Source organism: Chenopodium album, chromosome 24 (assembly GCF_948465745.1).
Source record: "Chenopodium album chromosome 24, dcCheAlbu1.1, whole genome shotgun sequence".
NCBI classification, from domain to species: Eukaryota; Viridiplantae; Streptophyta; class Magnoliopsida; order Caryophyllales; family Amaranthaceae; genus Chenopodium; species Chenopodium album.
The window spans coordinates 11,289,720-11,304,538 of record NC_137857.1 but is presented as its reverse complement, the minus strand read 5'-3'; the positions used below and the strand labels follow the sequence as shown (position 1 = coordinate 11,304,538).

The 14,819-nt window shown below is 37.5% G+C and overlaps 1 protein-coding gene across 2 annotated transcripts in view; it reads right to left on the bottom strand.

The window, feature by feature from the left end:
* Positions 1-14,495, bottom strand: part of LOC145612599 (dnaJ homolog subfamily C GRV2-like) — a 33,994-nt gene extending 19,499 nt beyond the window's left edge. Inside the window, exons 1-9 of one of the 2 annotated variants that reach the window (XM_081667938.1) lie at positions 13,374-14,495; positions 10,614-10,847; positions 10,336-10,423; positions 10,014-10,222; positions 8,248-8,349; positions 8,074-8,136; positions 5,727-7,928; positions 2,107-2,469; positions 90-230 (exon numbers count right to left, since the gene is read on the bottom strand). In XM_081667938.1, coding sequence (XP_081524064.1) covers positions 90-230; positions 2,107-2,469; positions 5,727-7,928; positions 8,074-8,136; positions 8,248-8,349; positions 10,014-10,222; positions 10,336-10,423; positions 10,614-10,847; positions 13,374-13,853 — 3,882 coding nt within the window. In that variant the 5' untranslated portion in view covers positions 13,854-14,495. Of the gene's footprint in view, positions 1-89; positions 231-2,106; positions 2,470-5,726; positions 7,929-8,069; positions 8,137-8,247; positions 8,350-10,013; positions 10,223-10,335; positions 10,424-10,613; positions 10,848-13,373 lie in introns of those variants that run through there. The other variant, XM_081667939.1, reaches the window with a different exon arrangement.
* Between the last annotated feature and the right edge of the window lie 324 nt (positions 14,496-14,819).

The following is a 14,819-nucleotide window of genomic DNA, read 5'->3' as shown; positions in this document are numbered from 1 at the left end:
GCTGACAAACATGTATCATACAGATACCAAAATTGACAATAAAGGGGAACCAAACAAGGATATGATTTGAAAAGTAAGCAAAATAATACCTGAGAAATATGCGGAAGACAACGTGGGCTTGATAAGATACGCTTCACCCTAGGTGTTGGGGTGACTATCTCACCAGCATCATCTAGATCAGACCGGGCGGCAACCATGCTATGCAAAATGGACAATGCAGCCTCCCCAACCTTTTTAAGCATATAGCAAATGGAATAAGAAATTGGCACTAGAAAGTTGAATACAAAGGCAAACACTTCATGTCCTCTTATAAAGAAGTTCAGATCTAAAATAAGTTCCAGATAATTTCAAACAGAAGCTAACATTTTCAACTCATAATTTCATCAAGTTAATTTAAAGGCTGATGAATTCATATAAGTTTAGGGCTAATAAGTTCTTATAAGTTAGGGGCTAATAGGTTCCTATAAACTAAGGGATAATGAGTTCTTATAAGCTAAGGGCTACTAAGTTGCTACAAGTGAAGGATCAAAAAGTTCAAAATAAGGTTGAAAAAGTTCAAATAAAGGTATTATTAAAAGAACATAAACTTATGTTCCTTAGAGTAATCCTTGGAAAAATATTTTACACGATGAAAAAGTTCAGATCAGGGTATTGGATTAGAATGAGAAGATAAGCTTAATACCATTACACTATTTCTTGGAAAATTATTTTACCGGCATCCCAGCTTATATATATATAGTAGAAGTGAGGATTGCATGGTATTCATAAATATGGTCATATGATAGCAAATTTTAACACCTTTTTCCCCTACGCCTCTTTGGATTGTCAACGGCACAATCTTCTTGTAATTTCAACTTTAGGAGGTATCCATAGGTAAGAGAGTGGAGAGAACTTATCAACCTTTTTGACACATTCTTGAATCCTTTTTCCAGATTACCAATCATCAGGAAAATAGATGACTCTTCAGATCTAGTTACATCAAGATTTTAAACCTCTTTATCTACCTTTAAGGAGCTGCCTGGAATGGGTGTAATGAGAGGGGAAAAAATACATGAGTAAAAATTCTGGATCTTTTTAAAGTTTGGATCTAGGGTAATTAATTAGTGGGTTAACCTATTTTCCTAAAAAGGGGTTAAAAATTACCACCTCCCCCTAGCGTAATAATTTCCCCTGTAAAAAAACACTCTCCAATGCTATACTATATCTTCCTTCTCCCCTGCTATATACTATCTCCTTCACCTCCATATCCCTCCACCCAATTGAAGCTGTTGGCCGCCATTATAGCCGCCACCATAGCTCATCAGTTCCGGCGAATTACGAACAAGTATCTTAAATCGGAGCCATTGGTGGAAGAGATAGTTGAACAAAAGGTTAGAGCTTTTGATCCTTCAAATGAGGCGATGCTCGTGGTGGTCTCAAATTTAGCAACGACGTTGCCGCCGATTGCCATGAAGTGGTGGTCTTTTACCCCAAGATTGTTGCTAAACCTAAGAAAATGAATTACTATTCTCTAAATCAATACTCTAGTAGAATCTACCCCATTAGATATTACCCTCTTCATTATTTCTGGAATTCCAGGCATGCCCTAAGAAGGCTAAGGTTCCCCAAGCAGGTGAAAACAGTATTGTGCAATACTAATTTGAAATACCAATGAAAACATGTATGTGTAAAGTGTTTTTTAAGGGAAGAGATGAAGCACTGCTCGTTCTGGTGTAGCTATAATGCACTTCTAGCATAACTATAGCTGGGTACATGGGTTGTTATTCTGACGTAATACATTATTAAAGGCTTTTTTTTATTTAGATACCTTGCTTTCGATTGCTTTATAACCTCTGGTACGAGCATAAAGCCACGAATGTAGAAGTTTAGAGAAGACAAGGCCTACCAAACAGATAAAAGTAGATCTTCCAATCCATCTAACCTCACAAATAATCTAAGAATCTGGACCCAAGACGGAAAAGACTGGCTGTTTGAACCATAATTGAGCAAAAACTAAAATGGAGCAGCCTTGGAGGAGAAAGGAATATATAAGACAGCCAAAAAAAAAAAATTACAGAAGAATCAATGGAAAGGTATACAACACATTAACACTCGGAATACACCTACCTGTGTAGGAGTGAGAACTGGCACTCGAACAGCCAGTGCCCACCGAAGCTCCCGAATATCACGCAATTTTTTCCAATCTGTCATTCCTGATGCCTGACATTTTGTTGTCCAGTCAATTGCATTCTTTGACCACAACCTTCTAATAGCATCCTTCTCCATTGGCCCAACTTGAACACCATCCTTGTCAATGAGCGTCCATTCTTTCATGGGCTCCATAAAAGCAGTTGCAGCAATAAGGTTAGATTGCAGCGGAATGGTAGTTCTTTCAGAAGTTTCATGAACCACTGTCAGTAAATCTACAGCTAATACACATCCTCCAACCAAGACACAGGCCTCAATATTTGACAAAGCTTTCATCAACACCTGAACAAAGTAGAAATAAACATGTACCATTACCACCCCTCTTCAAAAAAAAATAATAATAAAGAAAAAAACTGTGGCAATCAAAAGATATATATAGTGATAAAAAAGTATCAGCACAATAAAACATGTAATTCTTTAAAAAGATTCTAACATTCTACATTGGCAAGAGAGAAATAAAATAATAACTGAGCTCTTGACCTTATAATTCTATAGTATAATAAAGGGGTGCTCCATTCCTCAAATGTTTCTTGGGTTTGTTTCTTCCCAAGCAACACAACATTATAGGAAGTAAGAAATCTGCTTTTCACTTGATTGAATATGCAAGAAGGTACACCAAACAATAGATACATTATAGAAGTCTTCCAAGCATAATCAAGGAAGGATTTCAAAGATAACAACTAGGTAAAAACTAGGCATGACATTTAGCACAACCAAATATCAAACAAACACCAACAACATACTGCACGTAGATGGAGATTTTATTTTTTTTACACTCCCTAACTTTTAAGGGGCTCTTCATTTTAATCTTTATGCAATTAATTAACAAGTCATACGTTAATTTTGCCTCACAAGACAAAAGCTTAAGATAAGTAATAATCCTATCCCTAGAAACACTCAAAAATAAATAAATTAGAGGATAAAGGCCATAACCAAACAACAAAACCAAAGCTTCAATCCCAAAAAGATGGGGTCAGCTACAAATACATGATTCAATATCATCCATAAAGATTCTCTTACTCTATTTGCTTCAACCTAGTGTAGCAAGCCCTAGCAAACTCCCTTTCTTCACATCATTGTAAGCTCCCTCTATTTAAGTCATCTTTGGCTTCACACGAGCTAATATTATTGTAAATCTCCATCATCAAAACCAACCACCATCCACTGTATAAGCCTTGGTCACATAACTGCATCATGAGTTCATCACCACCTTGTTTACAAGATTTTGAACTGTGACAGCAATATTAACCCACAACATCCGCAAACCATCCACATTGGCCACAAAAGTTGTTCTCTTACGATGCTTAAAACGTGATCAAATTAACGTAGCCGATTTTAAGCTGTTGTATCCTAACTTCAGCAACTCACACATCCATCTCAGCATCTAAAGCAATTCATCATCATATCCCTCTAAGATTCTCAATCATAAGATATCATCAGTCTGATGTCGTCCCACTTAATTCTCTTTGAAACCTTAAACGCACACTACTGTTCCACAATGCTCTCCATTAAACCATTCTACTATGAGTTACATATTAGTAAATATCTTTACTTCTTTGTAAATTATATACGAGGAACTCCTTACCATCTAATGTCACGACATCCTTGCTCCTCCCCCTCCCAATAATAAAATTGCGCAACATCCTGAGCCCTCGAGATTCTAATTTTTTCTTCCAACTTAAGTACTTAATATTAATCCAATCACATTACTACATTCAAAATTGTTGTAAAGAAGATAGGACTTGCAATAATTGTGGGGAACCCACCATTACAGAAATCCTCCATAACGTGGTATACCTTACTTCGTCATAGCTCACCAAAGCACATCTCTCGACACCTTGCTTTTGCGTTCTTTGGATCAGTGAAGACCATGAGCAAGTCCTTTTTTATAAAAAGCCATTACTTGTCTCAGAAGATGAATGGCTTCTAAGTTAGATTGTCTCAAAATAAACCAAACTTGATGCTCCAAAATAATAAAACAATTCCTCCATCTATGCTCAGTCACATGCTCTTCACAATTTCATGGTATGACTCACAAGCTTTATCCTTCAACAGTCTTGTGCATATCCTTTGTTTTTATAAACAAGTAACAAAGTAATTTTTCCTCTAATATCTTGGTTGTCTCCAATCTATTTAATACATTCACTAACCGTTCAATACCAACCTATTTTAAGCGTCTTTGCGCCTCAATTAGAATACTAACTAGCCTAATTGCTATCCTCACTTTCATCAACTCAATGTTTCCTCTACCTTTATTTTCTAAATCTTTCACCTCCATCCATCCTAAAAGTTGGTATCTTGAAGAAGAATGTGTTGTTCACCATACAGAGGTCCTTACTCATTACTTGTCACATCCTAGGCTCCTAGCTATCCAATAAATCTCTAATTCACCATACTCAAAGTCTAGTTTGTCATATAAATCCTAAAATATTTCACTTAGCCTCTAAAAAAATTTCTCTCACTATCTATCTCACACCTTAAAATTCGAAATAGTTACTTCAGCTCTACATTTTCCAACAGCTAATAAAGCAATTACATTCTCTATTCTACTGAATTGTTGCTTTTACATCTTTATTCCACCATTTTGTGCCCTAGTGCACTGGTGGTTTACTGTTCAATTGTCCAAGAAGCTCCATTGCTACTCTACAAATACAGCTATGTATCAGAGTAGTTGCACTTTACCTTAATACTTCCTTTGTTACCAAAAAGAAAATGCAATAATTTGACTAGCACAATTTCAATTTTAAACATTAAATATATAAATATTCAATTAGTTTTTAATAAAAAAAAAAAGCTAAGTTATAAAAATTTACAAAAAACACTAATTCAATAACATTTTAATTGATAGCATTTACTTTCTACAAATTAGTAAAATAATATGTAGTTAAAGTTTGTATATTAAAGTGCAAAACTATGTTCTAATTTGCACAATTAAGACAGCTCTATCTACCACTCTTTCCAAAACAAAGTTGATTTGAGTAGCATTTGTTTCACTTCAACATGACCAAATAGATAGGACAAAACATTTCAAAGACATAAAAACATGCTCATCACATTGTTTTTTAGATGTTATGCAAGAAAAGACCATACACAAAAACTAATACTTTTTATATCTTTAGACTGTCAAATGACCAACATAACAATAGATAACTAACAGTTGAAAACCAATGAAAAATTAATGGACTAATATGTTGCCTTAATATGAAAAGCACACGTAGCTCATTAGATAAGGGGAGTATAAGCAAGACAGAACCTGCAACACAGAGGGAATTAGAAAATGCATAAAACAGCGCAGAAGGCAAACAGGACATCTAACAGAGAGTACGGCATTAGATCATCCTCTGAATCTGTAGAATAATAGCATATAGAGATATGAACATTGGAAAACAAGCTACAAACCATACTTTGGGGCAAGATTCCCTTTAACACAAACAACTACCATTTCATAATTGCACCATGTATGCATTTTTAACACATGTATTTCAAGTAAAATCTATTGTGATATACCACTACAAAACAGAACAGTTAAGTACATGTACCTTCAGTAGAAGAAGCAGACGGTGCCTCAAGGCTCGATCATCAGTCCTATCTAGGAGCACAGTTATATGAGCAGTGCCTTCAAAAGGTCCAATAGTGAGACAATGCTGTTCATAGACAATCGCCATAGCCCGTGCACACAGCTCTCTTACAGAAGACCCACCTCCACCACCAAAACCATCCAGCCTACCCATATCACACCAATCATCAGTTTTGCCAAGTTCATCAGGTATAACACCATCCACAGTGAGCCCTACATCAGCATCGCATAAGAACCTATGGTATAGAGCTCTAAAGAAAGCAACAGGGTCACGGAGTGGAAAATCTTGTGCTCTGCCACTATTGCCAATCTCAAGAAGCAAACGAAGATAGTATTGACCCACACAAACTTCTTTAGACAAGCTAGGATACCTAACGGAAAACTCAGAGTAGTTCCATGATATTTGAGGCACATCATTTGACCCAGCCATATTCTCAATGGTTGAAACTCCAGGAACTATATCTTCTGTTCGCTCTTTCTCCACATCCAGATTATGAACCTCTGCCTGCAATGATTCCCTAAGCTCTTGCCGAGTCCGTTCATTCCAGATAAGATCTGCACGATTATGATCAAGGCTGAATGCCCGCCAAAACTCAGGCCAGTTAAGCAACAATCTCCCAGATCCAACTGGTGCGCTCTCTACAACAACCTGAGCAGGAGCAGGAACCCCTGAGTTCTGCAGCCCACCAACATTCACATCGGAATCAGCTGAATTTGAAGCAACAGTATCAAAAGGACCATTATTAGCTGATTGACCATCAAATGGGACATCAGAACCTATATGATCATGTACTGGAGCAGAAGGAGGCATATCAGCACTCAGGTTTTCTCTTGTCTGAACAGGTGTAGAGTGCGCTCCGGGTATCTCTGGTATCGGTCTCTGATCAAGGACCCTATTGACATCTGTCTGCTTTGCAGTATCATCAATATCATTGGTATCTGCAGATGTCATGAGATGCTCCTCGGTTATGGAGGATTTCACAGTCCGTCGCTTCCTTTGTTGAAGTAATCGTCTCTGTCTCCGACTGATTGACGTGCTTAATGGATCATTTGAATCTTCAACTTCCTCACAGCGCGTATGTAGATATGCAACAAGCCCCGGCGGCAGGACTCTTGATAATAAATCAAGAGCAGGTTGATAAGAGTCAGCCCAGAGAGCTACAAGCTGTCTACTAATTTCACGCCTTTCACCTACAGGTAGGAAAAAAGCATGCAACAAATGCCTCAACAAAGCACCATCACGCAAAGCAGCATCACGCATGGATTCAGCAGCTATGGCATCTTCCTCAGCTATTGTGCGCATGAGGACTGCAACTGTCTCCCTCACAGTTTCGGCAGGATGAGCAAACAAGGAAAAAAGGCGACGCCGTAAGCCAGCAACTTGTCGCAAAAGTTCAACAAATACAGTATACTGGGTTGTTTCTCCATGAGGCTCACAAATCATAGCTTCCAGAACCTCAACTACTGCCATAGATAGCAACGGTGAAACTGACATGGGTTTCAATCTGTTCACAAGGATGACTACATAACTGTGATGAGCAAACAAAACTGCCTTCGTATGCATGAAATTTGCATGCCTCTCCCCTTTTGTGTCAGTCAAAGCACTTGTGTCGCCAGGACCACCACCAATCAATAATGCAACAAGGGTAGCAGCTTCAGCAGCTACACCTTCAGAACCATTTCTAAGCAGACCCATTATTCTTCCGACAGCCGCGGGAAAAGAAATGACATGAGAAGCAGCACTCTTTGAAGCCAACAATCTACGTAGGCATGATATAAATCCAGTAATTGTCGCAGCTGCTTTGGGAGAAGGTGGGGGCAAGGGTGGGGACTCTGGAGGAAGATTTGGTGTGGCAGGCAACATTGTTATTAAAGCCATCAATGTCACTTCTGGTACATCAATGTTTGGAGGCACTCCACTGTATGGAATACATGCATTGAATTCCCTAATTCTGCGCCATAGCTTAGCTCTTGAACCGGGTATAGAACCGCCTTCAGCAACAGCATCTTTGGCAGCAGCTGCAAGGTGTTTCAAATGCATTGATGCACTTTCAATATCAGCAGCAGGATGTTGCAACTTCAGCAGATGAACTCTCCCACAAGGTGGGTCAATGCGATGACCAGGCATCGTTAATCGTGGTAGAATTGGCACAGCACACTGAACCTGCTCCATTCCAGAAAAAGGCTCTACTTATCAAAACTATAATGAAGTTTACAATTTCTTACAGATAATAATAATAATTTGTTAGTATAACTTTTCACTAATTAGAGTCAAAAGCTGTTAATCAAGAAAGAACACATCTACCTACTTCAGTCTGCAACAGATCACGAACTGCAGCAAGCAAGCTATCACGAGATGTGCTTGAGTAGACCTAGCAACAAAAGGGGCCAAGAGTTGATATGAATGTGATTATGCAAATGCATCAGCATTAAAAAATTTACAAAATTATCACAAAATTGTACAAAAAACACTGTGCTCTCACATGAATTGGGCAACCATCATTAAATTCAATGGCAAACATTTGTGGCTCTTCAGCGAACCGGACAAGAGCACTAACAGCAGATAATGGACGAACGATGACAGCCTGCACACATCAACATAAGCTCATGTTGCATAATATAAACTTGCAATTATTGAAAATTTTCCACATTTCAAATCAAGCAAAAAATAACATGCAAGATACCAGAACTCAATTTTAATTAATACAAACTATACGCAGTAAATTTCTAGAGAGGAACAGCTTAAGGATATTTTTTTTACTCACTTTGTGGTTTCTAGGTTGTGTTATTTTTCATTTCCTTTCCCAGATCGTTCTAGATGTGTCAACCCAAAATTTGTCTTCCCCTCTCTTTAACACCAACGCCACCACTGTTACCCCCACCCCCACCCACCCCCCCCCCCCAACCCAAAAAAAAAAAAAATCCAACAAAATTCTTACCAATTCTAAATGCTGGATCCGAAACAATGGCACCAAGGAAGGCAGAAATGGGAACATCATGTAAAGTGGACAAATCATATAATTGTGGGAAACGGACACAAAATGATTGTTCCCCTATCCAAACATCTTTCCAATATCTAATGGGATAGCCATTCCCAAATTTTGAAACTCGCAAAAGAAAATAAGGAGATGTTTTGTTTGCATAGGGTAGAGGGAATGAAAATAAGTAAAAAGAAAAGAAAAACCAAAAATTTCACATGTTTGTTAATACAGGAGAAACAGAAAGAAAAGAAAAAAAACATTGTCCTTCTCTCTCTTGGACAACGAAGAAGATTGGATGGCTGTTGATTGCCGCTTTGTTGTTGAAGTTCATTTTTGTTTTGGGGATAGAGAGAGAGAGAGAACTACAAAAAGGTTGTGGAGAATGAGAATGGGAAACCTTAGGGGGTGAGGAATGGGCACAAGGATGAAGGCAAAATGGAAAGAGGGTAAACAGGTAAAGCGAATTACAAAAGTGACCAAAAAAACAACACCAAAGGGAATTTGTTATTTCCATTCCCCTTTAATAAAGATCCCAAACCAAACGCCCCCTAATACAGAGCATACTTGTGATGTAAATTTCCATACAAACCACACTACGTATCAAACCCATGTAGTGATTCCCACAACTACTACTACTACTACTAAACTACTATAATTATCATGCTTATCATCATTATGTCATTTTATATATGTATATATACATATGTATATGTAAATATACACATATATGTGTATATACACATATATGTGTATATATATACACATATATCTATATATATATATACACATATATCTATATATATATATATATACACATATATCTATATATATATATATATATATGGTTGTACCTCGAAAAGACATGCACTCCTTTTTAAAGTGAAAACAAAGTGAGCAAAAAATATGGATGGCATAAGTGAAATTACAATATTTCCCAATATTTATAACACAATAGTGGACATCCCATGATCATTGATCAACGACACAAGTACACAACATCAGCTGGCTCATAAAGCTAAACCTTCAAGAATAAGATGTTTATCAACAGCAAATTATAAATCCAGTGGATACAGAGCAGAAATCAAAACCAAAAATAACAAAAAGGATGAGAAAAATGTATCAAGAATATACAAAATTCACAATTGTCATAAAAATAAAAATGGAGAGGCAAGAAGCACAGCAGGATATAGATGGAAAATCAATGAGTAGTTTATAAATTCATGAGAACTTAGAGGCTGCAATATACAGCTTTACTTCCAATTGCATACCTCATAATTATCAGGCCGCCTCTCAACCAGAGAGACTTTTGTCAGTATTAGTTGACGTGATACAGCATCGCCATAATCCCCTAGCCCACCTCTTGGCCCAATCCCTAAACTCAAACTTGGAAGATTTACAGTTCCATGAGCTGCAGTTCTGAGCCTTGTCACCAACCAACCCCCACAGGGAGTTTCATCTGCTCCAACTGCCTCTTTAGCTGCAGTTTCAGAGAGAGGCAGTGTCAAGAAAGGGTGCAGGAGGCAGAATATAAAGTCAAGAAGTTAAGACATAACGCATCAAACGCTTAAACCAGAAAAAGGAAACGCCTACCCCTTTGCTTAATATACTCGACAGCAGAGAGCGATTGCGAACTATCCACAGAAAGTGATACCCCAACCATGGTTTTTGCAGCTTTTGTCTGCACAAATTTTATCAGCAGATAAGATCAGTGAAGTACGCATTAAAGAAAACTCCATACAATCAACATTTTTCAGATCTCAGAGAGTTAACCCCTACCAAGGGCATCTGAGCTAACTGACCAGAGATTCTAGATTAAGGTAACAGCAAGAAGCTATCATCGGAAAATGCAGCTAAGAAACCATGCATACCAGGTTTGATATTATAACATTGGTTGATGTCCCAGAAGCAGCTTGAAATGCTTTCGACTTTCTTCCATATAATGGGCAAAGCACAAAACCACCATGCTCACCACCTTTTCTTCCATAGGTATCAGACAGCAGAATAATAGCAGGGGAATTCATATCTCTGAAATCTAAGCACCAACGAAGGTTCCCAGAATTCAAGTCAACAAGTTCAACTCCGATTGATGTAACCCTTATTTTCTGAATAGAGCCAACACAATACAAAAAATGTAAGAAAACAGGAGTACAATAACATTGAAAAGAAAATTATATTCAGATTCTATAAAACAATACAAAAGAGTAACTACAAACATTGAGAGAAAATTCGTCCGGGATTATTAGTGTTGCACTGTTGCAACTTGCAAGTAAATAGCATTTACTTGAATTTATCATACTAAAATGAAAGGTTGAATATCTCTATGTAGGTCACTTAAGCTCTATAGTGTGCTTCTAAGATAAAGTATTTTTTGAAATCCAATCATTGAAAAATGTCCATTTAAATGTCTGAATCAGTCGTGGCGAACATAATTCGATTCAGACACTCACAAATACAGCCCTAGTTTATCATCACAAATTGCAACTAATTTTTAAGAGGTTTCCATGGTTTATGAGAGCTGCATAAGAAAAAGGGGGGTTAATGAGATACTATGGGCCAGAAAGGGTTGAAAAGGAGATGAAGAGTCATTAAGCAAAACAGGCATTGATCAGTCGAGCTCAGATGAAGGGAGCGAGAATGAATATAAGAAGAGTATAAGGGAATTATTCCCTACTTACCCTTCCCTTCTGCACTTTCAAGAAACTGGCAAACAAGTGGGCTAATAACTCTCAAAACAGTTAACTAATTTAACCTTTTTAATCACTCTTCCCCTTTATTAGTATAAAATTAAAACCCAATTCCCTTCAACAACTTGTGACAACAGCCGAAAAAACAAAATGCATAAAAAGTCTTAAGTCATTTACACCTTCTACACAATAATTAAGATGAAGAGAACCAAAATGAATTCATACGGCAGACATTTTCAGATTTTTTTCCTCTGGTATAGTGTAAATTGGATAAGTCTAGAATTCGTTTTCAAAAGGCACAACACTTATGATAGATTTTCACCTATAGGGGCCCCAGTAAATTAATCCAGAGCAGAGGCACAACAGAGGTGGAGCATAAGAGGCAACACCCATGAAACCAGTCTGTTGGGTTTACAAGCTTAATTTTACTGTCATGAAACAAATATAGATGACTCCACTAGATTCATCCTAAAGAGTGATGGACCTAAAAATCTAAAGCAGGTAAAAGTTTTTTAACATATTGCTCTTGCCTGGGGCCTAGCATCAGGCCCTTTTAAACAAGTGTTCACTCTTACAAAAACTATACCATCTACAACAAAGACAACCAGGAATCCCTAAACATTGATCAAGAGAATGTATGCATGGCATTAACCAACAGAAAATTCAGGTCCTTAACAGGCCACAAAAGCAAGAATGCACAATATTAAAGAAAGGCCAAGTCGACAGATCTACCCCACAGTTAAATGAAAAGTGTATGCCATAAGCCAGTCAGTTCTTTCCAGCCACAACAACTATTCTTTTATTGCATTGATAAAGTAAGCATGGACACCAATCCGACCTATAAAAAAAAAAGGGTGGGCCATGGTAAAAACATAGCACGCATATTGTCAACATAGTTCATAACATTGACGGCCAAAATAACATTCATCTTCTAGTCTTGTACCATCAAACCAATGGAAGATATTTCAGATTTGCAAATGCAATAGGAGAAATGGAGTATAATTCATCACCTTAACTAACAAAAAATGCAGGGTAGACAAGAAAGTTGCAAGATCTCAATGCAAAAACAAAAAGAATCCTCAATAGCTAGTCACTCCAATAGACATCTACATAAGTACATAATATAGTAAGAAGTTAAGCACAATGGAAGAGAAATGACAGTATTTGACCTTGGAATCTAAAATTTATCATAAGTGTTGAGTTCATCAAAAACTAATATCCTAGGAAGTCTTTAATTTTTTGGAAACCAATGGTTTTATATATAATTGGGACAGAGGTGAGAATGAGTATTTAAAGCTGCTCAAGTGTTTATGAAAGGATTTGCACATAAGGATTTGGGAGGAATCCCCCACCATTGAAAGTATCCACAAAGGTGGAATACCTTAATACCTCATATATCTATCAGCTCCACAGTCCTAATCAGATAGGATTTCTACTGAATTGAATGTTATAACAGGTGATATCCCCTTCTCTTCATATATATAGAAACTATGGGTATAATGTAGCAAAAAAAGACAATAATGACAGGGACAAAAGACACCAAAAGATTGTTTTCGTTCCAAGATTTTCATAGTAGCCAACCTTCACAAACACCTCCATTATATCTGGCCAAAGGACTAGAGACTAAAATTATAGGCCAAGTCGTTTTCCGCCTACATAAGGTATGTCCCCTTAAAGTCATTCTAACAACATCCAAATTGGAATAGCCATAAATTGTATGTGATTTTGTGGCCTTCCAATTATTCTCTTTTTCACCTAAACCAGAACAACTACAATTTATCTCACACTCTTAAGAAGATATGAAATGACATACAATTAATTCATACAGCAATTCAGCTAGATACAATACATAATGAGCTCATAATTCACACTATCCAACAAGAAACAAGTACAATTAATCCAAACTAAGATTAAGCAAACCAAAGTTAAAACAATGAAACTTACATAAGGAACCCACTCGGAATTCCGCCTCCGAAGATGAAGCACAGGATACTCCGCCACAACACCAACCTTAATCCCCTTAATCCTATACAACTCAGTCAAAATACTAGCTCGAAACCTCGACGAAAACTTTATAGACTTAAACTTGCCCTTCCCATCAGTCCTAACACTCAAATTAAACTCAACAGAGTTCTCATCACGCCCCAAAATCGGGGACGCCCCTTCGAAATCATTCGCAACATCATACGAATTCGTAACCAACAATGTAGAAGGATCAAGCGTTATAATACCCACATTAGACAAGCACAAAATCCTCTTGTACCGCCCTCGCCACGAATGCTTGATCACTAAATACCTAGCCAGGTACTCAGGCTCCTCAGCAACAGGCGGGGCGGAAGACGAAGACGGTACAGCGGGTTCCGGGTTACGGTGTTGATCACCAGGGGTGGTGGGTGTGGCGGAATGTCGGCTAACAAAGTCCATTTGTGGAAGGTATTCTAGAGTGTGAGTTTTGGGGACATTTGAGCGGAGAAACCAGAACCCTAAACCGGCATTTGCCGGTCTTTGACGAGACTGATTCGCCCCCAGTTCTTCTGATTACACCTCACACGATGAATCTTCTCCAGGTTGATCGATTCGCAATTCAACTCAATTCAATTCAAATTCAATCACCAATTCCAATTCCAACCCCAATTCCAATCCCAATTCAAATTCCACCATTAACAAACGATGATGACGAAAACGACGATGATGATGATGTTGGTGATGAAATTGAGGAATTCTTGAATGTTAATTCGATCAAATTCGATTGAAATTGAATTAGAAATCAAGAATTGGAAGCAGAAAATGAGTGATTTGAGGAGTGGGAGAAGAGGAGAGAGAAAGAGGAGTTGAATTGGGGTTGAAAAGAGGAGATCGACAGTAGAAGAGAGAGAGAGAGAAAGGAGGGCGCCAGCGGCAGCGTTGGTGTCGCCAGCTCTGTGGAAGCGAACTTTAAAAGGGGTGCACTGAAATCAAATATGATGCGGCAAATTGGTGTAGTAGTGTTTGGATGATGCTACTAGATTTTTTGAGTTTCAGAGATTCATACAAGTAGGTTGCTAAAGAAAAATGTGGAAAGGTGGTTGCAAAGAAATTGATGGTGAGAAGGATATTCACATTATTTTCATGATATATGATGTAGTCTATATAAAATACATAAAAATATTAAGAATAATAATAATTGAGAAAAAAAAATGATAAATTGCACTTTATAATTGCTGTGAAGTAAAATAGGTCTGTGGTGGACTGAATGCCTACAATAATTGACATTAGGTCATTAGCTGCATTACATCCTAATTTAATGGAAGGTATCCTGACACCTAATTATGATACGAGGATGTTCTGGTTGATCTATTAGATTAATGTATTGTAGTTCGTTGGTTTAGTGGTGTTATTGTAATATTGAGC